The sequence below is a fragment of the Vulpes vulpes genome, chromosome 2, assembly GCF_048418805.1.
Source record: "Vulpes vulpes isolate BD-2025 chromosome 2, VulVul3, whole genome shotgun sequence".
NCBI classification, from domain to species: domain Eukaryota; kingdom Metazoa; phylum Chordata; class Mammalia; order Carnivora; family Canidae; genus Vulpes; species Vulpes vulpes.
In genome coordinates, this window is record NC_132781.1 from 152,540,072 (window position 1) to 152,552,879 (window position 12,808).

The following is a 12,808-nucleotide window of genomic DNA, read 5'->3' on the forward strand; positions in this document are numbered from 1 at the left end:
CCCCTCCCTTCGCGCTGCCTCCGCCAGTTCCTCACTGCCCCCTCCTGGCCGCCCGGTGGCCAGGGCAACCTGGCACCATTTCCTGTGAGTTCTGTTCTAGGGTGGTTGTCAGCTAGTTCCCTTCTGGATAATGAGGCTGGGAGCAGGTTCAGGAGCTCCTCATAGACAGTCCCTCAGCCCCAGGAGATGAGGGTGTCTAGAGGGAGGTCTGACGCTGGAGGACAGGAGAAAAAAAAAAGGCTTTCACACCCAAAGGAATCTCTCTCTCATGGTAGAATTTTCGGTATGGTGGTGGCAGGAGTCCTGCATAGACCCCCTCCCACCTCAGCAGGCAGCCAGCCCGCCCTCACCTCGGGAACTACACACACCTCCTTGCACTGTGTACATATTTAAAGAGAAGCAGACTTCCTGGCTGAGAAGTCAAAGATCAGATCTTCTAGCTCCCACATTGCTGCCCCCTCACATTGACCATGATGTATGTGACCCCTCCACCCTGGAGTCTCACCATCTTGGGAAATCCACCTCTCCCAAATGTAATGTGCCTGAATAAAGCGCATCCATAAACATGACCCCATGGACTGACTTCAGGCCAGTCCTGGGAGGATTACCAATGCAAAGCTTTTTAGCGGTATTTTACAGTTGAGGAAACAGACCCAGAGAGGCACAGCAACTTACCCAAAGTCACACAGCAAGTTGGCAGCAGGCATGGAAATAGATATCCTCTTCTTCTGGGCCCCAAGCTGCCTACAAGAAAGCAGAACTCTCCCCATGGGCTCAAGCCCAGAACCAAGGAGACAGGAACAACAGAGACTAAAGCCAGAAGCTCTGCCCCCCCCCCTTTTTTTAAGTTTTTTTTGTTTTGTTTTGCAATCTCTATACCCAGCAGGAGGCTTGAACTCACCACCCCCCCCCGAGATCAAGAGTCACAGGCTCCACTGATTGAGCCAGCCAGGTGCTCCAAAAGCTCTGCCCTTCTGTCTGGAAACCGAAGGCTGAGGGGAACCCAGTGGAAGTCCCAGGTTTAGGTATTGAGATGGAGGCTGGGTAATGGCAACTTGCACCCTGGGTGGATTCCACCGCTACTGCTCCCCAACCCCACCAGTGGACTGCACAAACCTGGAGCTTCCTCTGCAGAGCCAGAGGCAGGCTAGAGAGGGTTCTCCTTACTCAGTGGCCACCCGGTAACCTGTTCATCAAGGTTTGTACACACACGTGAGTGACCTGTGAATGCATGCCTGGGCTCCATGGGTGTGTACTCACATGTAGATGTATGTCTACAAGTACATTTAGGAGTCCACTCATAGGTATGTGTAACATGTAAGTGTACATGTTAGCAAGCCTACATACATATGACTGAGCTTGTATGTTTTGGTGAGATGTGTTTGGATGCACATGTATATATGGTCTCTACATCTGGCAGGTAAATTTATGCACATGTAAGATGTTGCTTGTACATGTAGAGTTCATGAATGTACTTGGGTATCTGCAAATGTTCACGTGCATTTGTGTAAAAATATAGAGTGAATCATGTCCACGCACATGACTGGTGAGTGTGTGTAAATGTGTGTGCAGGGAAGGCTTCATGTGACTGTGTACACATGAATCATAGGGGTGCCCTCCCAAGAGAATATGATGGCAGTGTTTCCTGAAGCTCTGGTATCAGGAGTGCACTGCCTGGCTCCCGCCAGCCACTGGGCTCACAGCACCCGCACCCCACCCCCGCACTCTATTCCCCAGACCCATCCTGCTTGGCCAATTTGCAGCCTCTCGCTCCCAGCTCCTGAGAAGGCCTGCAGCAAAGTCAAGGGGCTGGTGGCCAATTAGCGAGGGGGTTAATCAGGGATCTGGGGACCCCCGGGGGGCGGGAAGCCGAAGGCAGGCATGGGGGTTGGCAGGAGCACTCGCTGCCTGTCACAGGGGGTGGGGGAGGGGAGAGACAAGGAGGGGAGGCTGAGCCAGCCCGGTGCCTGGAAACCAAGGGTCTGCCTGTGAATTCGTGACTGCTGAGCACTGACAGCAGGGAGCCCGTGTGGCTCTATGTGCTAAGGGGCATATACACATGCACTCAAGTCCTTGAATGTGGGCCTATGTGCAAATGTGTGTACCTGCCTGGATAGCGTCTGTAGATACATGTGCGGTGTTGTGTCTGTCTATAGGTGGGTGTGCAATGGTGTGTAAATGGATCTGTACTGCAAGCATGTCTGGACCCGTGTGTTCATGTGTATACAGGGATAAGCATGTGTGTGTATACTCCTGTGTGCGAGGCCACATATGTACACTGATGAATGTGCTCCTGCATGCAAACATGTGCATAAGTTGATGTGGTCTATTAATGTGTGTGCAATGATATATCCGCATGTATGTGTATACCAGTGTGCAGGTACACTGGGGTATACATGCATGCTGGATGTATGTGCATGTGTGTGTGTGTGTGTGTTAGCTGAACGGCCAGGAGCCTGGAGCCCTGCAAAGGTGCCTGTGTGTGCTCATGTGTGTGTACGCATAGGTTTGCACTCATGCAAGTCTCAGCGTGTAAGGAGCTGGGGAATGTGGGGCTTTCAGGCTCCAGGCTCCAGGCTCCAGGCTCCAGGAGAGAATCTGACAGACGACCAGCCTTGCCGCAGCCCCCAGCCCCGGGAGCCTGTTTTCCAGCCTGCGGAAGCTGTGAGCCCGTGAACTCATCTTATATTAATAGCTGCTGTCTCCTCACTTATTGCAGGGAGAGGCGGTCATGGCCCCAGCGGGGGCTCAGCATGCGGGGCTTCTCCCCTCCCCCACCCAGGACCTGGGAAGAAGGAGAGGAGAGATGGGCCCAAGGGCCTACCCAGGCAGGAAGGCAGGGAGGGCTCTAGGCCCCAGCCCTTGCCCCCCCCCCCCCCCCCCCCCCCCCCCCCGCCCCAATCCACTACCCAGCTCACCTCCCAAGCTTCTGTAGCTGGTGGGATGAGGCATGGGGTTGGAAAGCTGTCAGAGGGGCAGCCCGGGTGGCTCAGCAGTTTAGCGCCGCCTTCAGCCCAGAGCCTGATCCTGGGGACCCGGGATGGCGTCCCACGTCAGGCTCCCTGCATGGAGGCGGCTTCTCCCTCTGCCTGTGTCTCTGCCTCTCTCTGTGTCTCTCATGAATAAATAAATAAAATCTTAAAAAAGGAAAAAGGAAAGGTGTCAGGGGCCTGGACAACCCCCCCCCACCCCTAAAAACACACATGCACACATTGCACCAGTCATGCAAAGCTGAGTAGCTCCAGGCTAGTACCAGATGAATCTGAGGCTGAAAGAGACACAGAAGACTTCAGTTTGAGAGCACAGGCATGTTCCTTCTCTCAGGGACCCTCAGTTGGAGGGGGACACACAGCCCTGCTTTCTGGGTCCCTATGCTGACGAAGAAGGCAAGACTTCTCTCTAATATTTACTCCAGAAGTATTGCAAGGCATGTTGTATAAACCACATCTTCATGGCCCCAGGAGGACTTAGCCAAGGAGGCTTCCTGGAGGAAGCACAGGGTAGGAGTACAGGGAAGGAAGAGTTGTATCTACAGAATCCCAGCAGGAAGGAAAAGCCAGCCAGCTCCACCACGCTCACAGGCTCCAACCCGAGTTGCTGAGGCAGGTGTCCCTCAGGGTGGGCCCAGAGCCCAAGGCAGAGAGACCCCAGATACAGGCTCCCAAAAATGCCTCAGATCCACCATACAACCACATCCGGACAACAGAGGAGAACCCACAGTGTGGGAGCCTACCACAGGCCCTCCCAGCCGAGAAGCATTAGGCTCTGCTGAGCTCTGGAGCCAGAAACTTGCCTTGAATAGTCCAGGCATCTGCACCCTTTCCTTCTGGTCTCCCCTGTGGGGTCTCCTTGGGAACACGGGTGAGGCAGCAAGGAGGCACTTCTTCACACCACCCCTCCCAAAGGTCTATGGGTTAGCCTGGAGACCCCTAGCTTCTCCCCAACCTGGGGACAGGGCTCTCCACCCAGGTTTCCTTGCTTAGCCTCTTTCTGAGTTGCTCTTGAAATTCACTCCCTGGGGCACCCTGGTTAAGAGTCCTGAGATGCAGCCCCACATCAGGCTCCCAGCTCAGCAGGGAATCGGTTTCTCCCTTTGCCCTGCTCATGCTCTCTCTCTCTCAAATAAATAAGCAAAATCTTAAAAAGAAAAAAAAAAAAAAAAGGAAGGGCACCTGGGAGGCTCAGTGGTTGGGCATCTGTCTTTGGCTCAGGTCCTGGGATCCTGGGGTCCTGGGATCAAGTCCACATCAGGCTCCCTGCGAGAAGCCTGCTTCTCCCTCTGCCTGTGACTCTGCCTCTGCCTCTCTATATGTGTCTGTCATGAATAAATAAATAAAATCTTAAAAACAAAAGAAAGAAAGAAAGAAGAAAGAAAGAAAGAAAGAAAGAAAGAAAGAAAGAAGAAAGAAAGAAAGAAGAAAGAAAGAAGAAAGAAAGAAAGAAAAAGAGAAAGAAGAAAGAAGAAAGAAAGAAAAAGAAAGAAGAAAGAAAGAAAGAAAGAAAAGAAAAGAAAAGAAAAGAAAAGAAAGAAAAGAAAGAAAGAAAAAGTAAAGATGGACTCCCTTACTCAGGATAGGAACAGATTTGGAGTCAAATAGACCTAGGTTCAAATCCCAGTTCAAACCTTTACTACGTGACTTTAGGCAGGACAATTGTCACCTTCAGTGAGACCTTTCTTGGGAGCCCTCATTTAAAGATTATATGTACTGTGTCCCTTCCCTACTTTATTTCTCTCTGAGGACTCTGCAGTCTCTGACATTACCAAATCTTAAACTTGTCTCTTTATTACTGTCTCCTCTATGAAATGTAAGTTGTCTTCAAGGATGGCAGTGAACTGGGGCGGCCCCAGGTGGTTCAGCAGTTTAGCGCCGCCTTCAGCCCAGTGCCTGATCCTGGAGACGCAGGATCGAGTCCCACGTCAGGCTCCCTGCATGGAGCCTGCTTCTCTCTCTGCCTGTGTCTGTCTCTCTCTTTCTCTGTGTCTCTCATGAATAAATAAATAAAATTAAAAAAAAAAAAAAGGATGGCAATGAATGAAAGAGGGCCTCTACTCTCAGAGCCTCCACATCTGTAAGATGAAGAGAACAATAATACTGTGCAAAGGGCCATGGCGATGTATGTGTGGGGGCCAAACTTGGTGTAAGGGAGGTTGCTTGCTGAGTTGGGGGTCTTTTCCCAGGGACCTTCCAGGAAGGAAGTCCTGGAAGGTCACCATCTGATCTGGTGGGGCTCCCCTGCTTTGTATTTGGACTGGAATTGGGTGTAGCTTGGCCCAGTTTGCCCTCCACCACTTCTACCCCAGCCCCTGTTGGCATGTCCACTCCCCTTGGAATCCCGTGGCCTCTGCTGGGGAGGAGCCTTGAACACTAGGAGGTTCACACCAGGTGAAAGAGCTCTGGCCACGGAAATGGAGGAAGACCTGAGTCCCAGCCTGGCACAGCTATGGGAGTTTGAGCAAGTGACTGTTCCTCAGGTCTCAGACCCCCCTCTATCTGTACAATGGAGGGGTGCTCTGAGGGTCCTATCTCCAGGCTTTGCCTACCCTGGGAGGCTGGGAGCCTTTGCTAGTCAAGAAAGAGCTTCCTCTTTAGCCACACTTCTAAACCTGCTCCTGCCCTTGCCTGGTCAACATACTCTCTGGTTCCAAAACACCCACACTCAGGGGCCTACGCACTTGTGTCCTCAAGTGTACACACTTACCATCATCACTCCAGCTCCAGAATGACCACACTGTATCCAACCTCCTCCCAAATATGTCCTCTGACTCTGAGGATGGACCCCACCAGTCAAGATCCAGAACGTCCTAATGGGGAGGACAGAGATGAGAGGAGGAGGAGGGAGATGAGAGGCCTGGGGAGGAGGGAGATGAGAGGCCATGGGCTAACAGAACACAGGTTGTGAAAATGGATATTCCCTGGGGCCAGTCACTAAACCTCATTCAGTCTCAGTTTTCTCATCTGTAAAATGGAGAAGATACCACCTGTGCCGTGAGCTGCTTGTTCAGCATAGGAGGTAACATATGTGTACACCTGGCATAGTGCCTGGCATGTGGTAAATACCCACAATTTGAAGGAGCTATTATCAAGGAAATGGATATGCTTTGAGCATATACTTCATGCCAAAGCTCCAAACAAAAGCTAACGTGGGCATTCTCAGTCCAGGAAGGCTCTAGCACCCTGGTTTCTGTCCTCAGGATAAGGTGGGGTCCTTGCCTGGCAGTGCCCTGGTCTGAGCAGAAGGGCCCATTAGATCAACCTCTAAAGGGGTGGGGGGGATACTTGGGTGGCTCAGCGGTTTGGCACCTCCCTTCAGCCCAGGGCATGATCCTGAAGACTTGGGATCAACTCCCACATGGGGTTCCCTGCAGGGAGCCTGCTTCTCCCTCTGCCTGTGTCTCTGCCTCTCTCTCTGTATCTCTCATGAATAAATAAATAAAATCTTAAAAAAAAAAAAAAGGGTGGAGGTGTCACCTGCCAGCCATCCTCCACCCTGGTTCTCTAGATTCCCCAAATCCCTCAACAGGCTCCCAGGCCTGACCTAGTTCCCCGCCATTCCAGGCTCCCCCTACCCCAGGCCCACCCCACCCTCCTCCACACACAGAGGCAGAAGCATACTTATCACAAAATCATTTTTTATTGAGTGATGGGTCAGGGACAGGAAGAGGGAAGCACTGGAGGCCATACCCCGGTTGGCAAAGGGGTCAGGGGTTGGCTCACACACCCTGCCTCTTCTAGGGCACCGCAGGGTGGGGCCTGGCCCCCAGGTCCTGGCTGTGGCGCTGGATGCCAGGCTGGAGTGGAGTTGGGGTCCCGCGTGGTCTGGTCCCGGCTGCCTGGCCGGGCTGCAGTTTCCCCCAAACGGCCACCAGAGGGCAGCCGGCCCCCAGCGCAGAGGAATTCTTGGTTGCTCAGGTGATGGCTTCTTAAAAAAATAAAAAACCAGAGGCTGGTGTGTTCCCCCAGCAAACCCGAGAGGGGCGGGCCTGGGGAGAAGGCTCTGGTTTCTATGATCTCTTCGATAAAAAATAAGCAAAAATAATAACAAAATACGTGGTTTCTCTTTCTCCCTTTTTCCCCCTCTAGGAACTGAGGTCAGCGATGGGGGTGTGGGAACTGGGGGTACCCTGGTATGGCCTGGATTTCAAGGTGTGGGTCTCTTTTTTCCCCTTATCACCTATAAATAAGTAAATAAATAAGTAAATAAATAAATTATAAATAGGTACTCTTTTTGTATGTGCACATATATATAGATACATTTTTCTCTCTTTCTCTTATCTAGGCAACTGAGTGACTAACCTCTCTGACTCTTTAGTTCAGAAACTCAAAAGTAAAGTGACATGATTAAGGTCAAGGGAGGGGAAGATCAGGGACTTGGAATGGCACTGTAAAACACCCAGCAGCATTCTGGAATTCCAAGCCAGCTGGGCTGTGGGACATTTCTGAGTGGAACCCTGGCCACCAGAACATTCTAGAACCATGGAGCCAGCTGGGCTCTGTAGGGATCTGGACAGAATCCTATGAAACACCCAATGTCCTAGAACTCCAGAACCAGCTGGGTCTTGGGGGTGTGGAGCTGGGAGAGTGGGGGGGTTGGAACAAAGCCCTGGAAAACCTAACATTCTGGAATTCTGTAGTGATCAGGGCTGAAGGGTCACCAGGATATGACTAGACATCACTGGGGGAACGGGACCGGAAGGGGATCTTGGAAGAGGAACAACAGCAGCAGATGGCCCACAGCACTTTCTGCACATCCTGGTTGCGGAAGGCGTAGATGATGGGGTTGATCATGGAGTTATAGGTCGCAGGGAGCAGAGTGAGATAGGTGTAGAGAGATGGAGAGTGGGCATCTCCCAGCAGGCAGTAGACAGTGAAGGGCAGCCAACAGGCGGCAAAGGCGCCAAGCACCACGGCCAGTGTGGCGATGCCCTTTCGGGTGGCCACATAGTGGGAGGCGGGCAGCAGATGCCGCTGGAGGGCAATCTGCTGGGCATGGCGGCAGACGATGCGGCAGATCTGGGCATAGAGCTGCAACATGATGCCAAACACCATGAAGAAGGCAATGGCCAGGACCACCAGATGGTTCTTGGAGAGTGGATACACCACGCCACATGTGGCCCTCGCATCCAGACAGTTCCAGGCCAGCACGGGCAGCAGCCCCAGGCCCAGTGCGCCACCCCACACGAGGGCCAGCATCACATAGGTCCGAGTCACCGTTGTCTCTGAATAGTAGGTGAGGGCATTGTACAGAGAAAGGTAGCGATCGACGGTGATGGCCAGTAGGCTGCCCACGCTGGCAGTAAAGGCCATCGCCAGCACGCCAACCAGCACCAGGCTCATCTCCGCCGAGCCAATGCAGAACACAGCAGCAAAGTGCAGAACCAGGCCCAGGCCGGCCAGCAGGTCGGCCACAGCCAGGCTGCCCACTAGCAGGAACATGGGGGCACGGAAGGTGGGAGTGCCCACAATGATGGCCACCACGAGCGCATTCTCACAGGACACCAGGGTGCCCGAGATGCACAGCACCACATCCCAGGCTCTGGGTGAGGGCAGCGGTGCGCCTGGGCCTGTGGGCCCCTCTGCTGAGCCCACGCTGCTCACATTCACGTTGCCTGAGCCAGCAGAGAGCCAAGCCAGGGGGCTGCCTGCACCCCACATGGTGGTACCTGTAGGAGAAAGGCCCTGTGAGAAGTTGGCAGGGCTGGGTGCTGTGTAAAGGGGTCTGTAGGGGACAAGGTGCCACTCAGGATACATTGTGAGAGTGTCTCCTCCGATACCCAGCTGAGTCCCAGGGCCTTGTCCCGCCCCCCCCCCCCAGCCACACCCCAGGGCTGCTTCTGGGACATACCTGTCTCCCCCTGCCCCCACCCCCAGCCCCCAGTCCAGCAGGGGCCTATTTTCCTATCACTGTCCTGGGTCTCTTCAGTCTCTCTCCAACTCCCTGGGTCCTCCAGGCCTCTTTCTCCCACGTGCCTGGCCAGCTGAGAACCAGATGAAGGACTACCGTAAGTGGATGAGGGCCCGCGGGATCCAGGAGACGCCAGGTAGGCCCGGGACTGGGGAAGGGAAACACATCTCTAGACTGAGCTCTGTTCCCTCCCCATCAGGGAGGATGACGCTCGGTTTCTGAGGCTTTCCAGACCCCTCACGATTCTCCGTTCCGCCAGCGAGGCTCCGCCCCCAGGGAAGGCGCGTGAAGGTCCCGCCAGCCCCCACCCAGCACTCCCAGGGTAACACCACCTAGGAACTCGGCCCCACCCCCAACTCACACCGGCCCAGACTTCTATCCCCGCCAGACCCCTCTTCCTGCCTCAACCTCTGGGTCTTTGGAACAGACACCTCTGCTGGAGGCCCGGATCCCTGAGTCAGACCCCTCCTTCTGCCCGGACACCTGGATCCTGGGCCTGACTCGGCATCCTGCCCGTATGTCTGGATCCCTAAGTCAGACACCTGCTCGGACGCCTGGGTCCCTGACTCAGATGCCTCCTGCCAGCCCAATCGCAGAGGACCATCATTCCCTCCAGGGCCTTGGGCCTTGGAGGAGTGCGCACCCCAAGAGGGGTCACCCAGCTGACGGCTCTCAGCACCCGGACACTGGGTCCCCGCCTGCTAGCCCAGATTCTGGGTTCCCAGCCTCGACCTCCGACCTCTGCCAGCCGCTGGGAGCCTGTCCGCTGGCCCAGCACCCCAGCATCCTACGTGCCCTTCCAGATGCCTGGTGGCTGCGGCGGGGCCCGCTACTCACCTCTCAGGACCTGGTGCGGCCGGGCCGCGGGGAGATTCTGCTCGGGTCCCGGCGGCGCAGGGTTTGCGCGGACCCGGAGAAGCCCCCGCGGCCGCGGGAGAAGCGGCGTGAGTCACCCCGCCCCGCCCCGCCCCCGGCCACCGGACCGGTGACGTCAGCGGCCCGGCCGGCCAATGGGTGCGTCGCGCCGGGGCGCAGCGCGCGTTGCGCGGCATAGTAATGAGGCCTCGCACCGCCCGCTCCCCCATTCATAAAAAGCGATCGTGGCCGCGGCCCCGCCCCTCCCCACTCGGCCCGCGCTGTCCTTGACGCGGCGCCCTCTGCGGGCCGGGATTTCGGGGGGCGCAGGTGGGAGAGCCTTGGAAAAGTCCCGGGGAGGTTGTAGGGAATATGCAAGGGGAAGCAGATAGGGGACCCCGAAAGGCTGTGGGGTGATGGGACCCTCAGTTGGCAGGGACGGACGGAATTCGGGTGACGGAGACCGAGTGATGAGGCTGAATGAGCGTCCTCAGTGAGGATGACGGGGGTTGCCAAGATGATGGGGCCCTGAGGTGGTGGTGACAGCAGCACGAGGGAGCAGGGAAGTGGGTGGCAGTGACAGTATGAGCATGGTGACAGGATCTTGGGGGATGGTGGCCAAGGGACGCTGCCATGCATAGAAAAGGAAGCCCCCAGGGCAACTATAGCAGTGTCAGGGTGACTGTGACATGATGGGGCTCAGGGATCCCATGGGGGCAGAGGCACTGCCGAGGGAAAGGGAAGGTGGCGTGTCCAGATGATAGGACCTCAGGTCACCCTGACCCTGTCACTGAGGTACTGAGGTGACAAAACAAAGTGTAAAGGATTGTAAGGTCCTAGAATGAAGATACCGGGTGACTGTTTTGAATGAGCCCCAGGGTGAGAGGAACAGGGTAGAGGGTCTGGACTGACAGTGACCAGGCAGGTGAGCTGCTGCTAGGGCAGGTCCTCGTGATGCTGGGGCTGGGGTAAGGAGCTGGGTGACGTCACTCATGTCCGCCCAATAGCGCCCTCTCAGCACGGGAGGGGTGGGGCTGGCAAGATTTCAAAACCTGAATTATTTATTCAAAGATCTGGAAAGCCAGCAGGGTAGTGGTGGCGGTGGTGGTGGAGGGGGCACTTCCCCGAAGCAGCAGGGGAGGGGGAGCCGGGAAGAACTTGGAAGCAGAAAACCTGGCAGCGCAGTCCCCAGGGCAGGCCCCTCTCAACCTCCCATCTTAGGCATCTGACAGGGTGGGGCAAGGAGAAGGAGCTCCATCTTCCCCAGCCCTGCCTGTCCTATGTAGCAGGGACATACACCACCCCAGCTGACTTTTCCAGAGGTGACAGATACGCTCAGGGGGACAGGAACTGGCTGCTTCTCTTTCCTCTGTCTCTAGCTTTGATCCTCAAAGGAATTATCCAGGCCTCTGGGATGGGGAGTGGAGGGCAGGGACCAGGTTAGGGATTAAGGAAACCAGAGGGGCTCAGATCCCAGGCCCCACTGACTTCTCCCCCCAGCACAGCACCACTGTGGTCCCCTCAGTAGGTGTGGGGAGGGGGGAGGAGGTGACAGGCCAGTGGCAGGGTACAAGGGAAGAGGAGAGGGTAGGGGCTGGGGAAAATGATGTGTTTCAGGTTGGATGTGCTGAGTCGAGGATGGAGGTGATGAAACCCTCCATTTCCTCACTGTGTGACTTCGGGTGAATTTCTCAAGCTCTTTGTGCCTGTCTTCTCATCTGTAAGATAGGGATAATGTTAGTGTCTACCTCAGGATTGTTGGTAGGGCCTGGCACGTTATCAGCACTGGCTGTGTCTATCTGGCAGGAGGATGACACCAGGGAGGCATAGGTGTGCAGGTAGTAATTGAGTTTCTAGGGGTAGATGATATTACTCGGGAGGGAACAGAGCATGGGAAGAAAAGCCCCAGGGAACACTGTCATCGAAGGCAGGGACTGTGGGTGAGTGTGTCCTTGCAAAGGGTCCTGGGCTTCCCTCTGCCTGGAACCCATTTCCCTTCATTCCGGCCTTTGTCTTCATCATTTCCACAGTAGGCTACCCTTCCTCTATCCTAGTGACCCCGCCCCTCCATCCCTCTCTCCCCCCTTTCCTCCATGTATTATTTTTCAGAGCACTTAGCACTCCTCCGATTATATGTTTCTTCATGTATTTTCTTTTTTACTATGGATCAGTCCCACTGGAATATAAGCTCTGTGAGGGTTGAAACTTTGTTCCATTCTGTGCTACTACAGCACCTGGCGTCGTACAAATACTCGTCGACTGGATGCCTAAAGTCAAAAGCAGCATCTAGAGAAAGAGAAGAATAGTGATACGCACAGTGTCAAGAAAGGTGGGGGTACCAAAGAGAGAGAATACAGGGGCATCAGGCCCCCCAGAACTCAGGTATCTGCTCTCTTCTCCATCAGAGTTGGATCCCAACAACCACTCAGCAGGTCTCTGGGATGGGCAAAGGTTGCTGGGAGGTTGGCAGGAGAGAGTTGTATGAGAGACTGTCTTCTGCTATTCTGAGTGACAGTAATAGCTCTTTATTTTAAAAAAATTAAAAGATTTTATTTATTAGAGAGAGAGAGAGAGAGAACAAGCAGGAGGAGGGGTAAAGGGAGAAGAAGCAGATTCCCCTACCAAGCAGGGAGCCTGACTCGTGGCTCCATCCCAGGACCTTGGGATCATGACCCAACCTACAGGCAGACGCTTAATCAACTGAGCCATCCAGGTGCCCCAGTTCCTTATTTTTTTTTTTTTGTATATGTTCATAGTTCATTAATCCTCTCATGCACAATCACCACAGATAAAGTCACTCCAGAATCTTTACTCCTTTTTGCCTGCACCAGCATTGGCCTGTGCGGTGCCCTGACTTTCTTCATTCTGTTCTCATGTCCCATTTGCTGTTTTCTTGAGGTCTTTTTCTTCTCATGCAGACCATGTCTTGCAAGGCTGTCTTTGGGTTCATTTTTCTTTCATAATCCAAGGAATTATAAATCATGCCCAAGCCAGTTGTCATGCCACCACCACAACGGTTCTGACTCCAAATATAAAGATGACATCTGGT

General features: G+C 54.4%; 1 protein-coding gene across 1 annotated transcript; it reads right to left on the reverse strand.

Annotated features, from left to right (window-relative positions):
- Nucleotides 1–6,614: 6,614 nt before the first annotated feature.
- Nucleotides 6,615–9,876, reverse strand: GPR3 (G protein-coupled receptor 3). The gene is made up of 2 exons (XM_026014526.2): nucleotides 9,742–9,876; nucleotides 6,615–8,662 (listed from the first exon to the last, which is right to left on the reverse strand). The coding sequence occupies exon 2, from the start codon at nucleotides 8,652–8,654 to the stop codon at nucleotides 7,665–7,667; it is 990 nt and encodes a 329-aa protein (XP_025870311.1). The 5' UTR covers nucleotides 8,655–8,662; nucleotides 9,742–9,876; the 3' UTR covers nucleotides 6,615–7,664.
- Nucleotides 9,877–12,808: the final 2,932 nt, after the last annotated feature.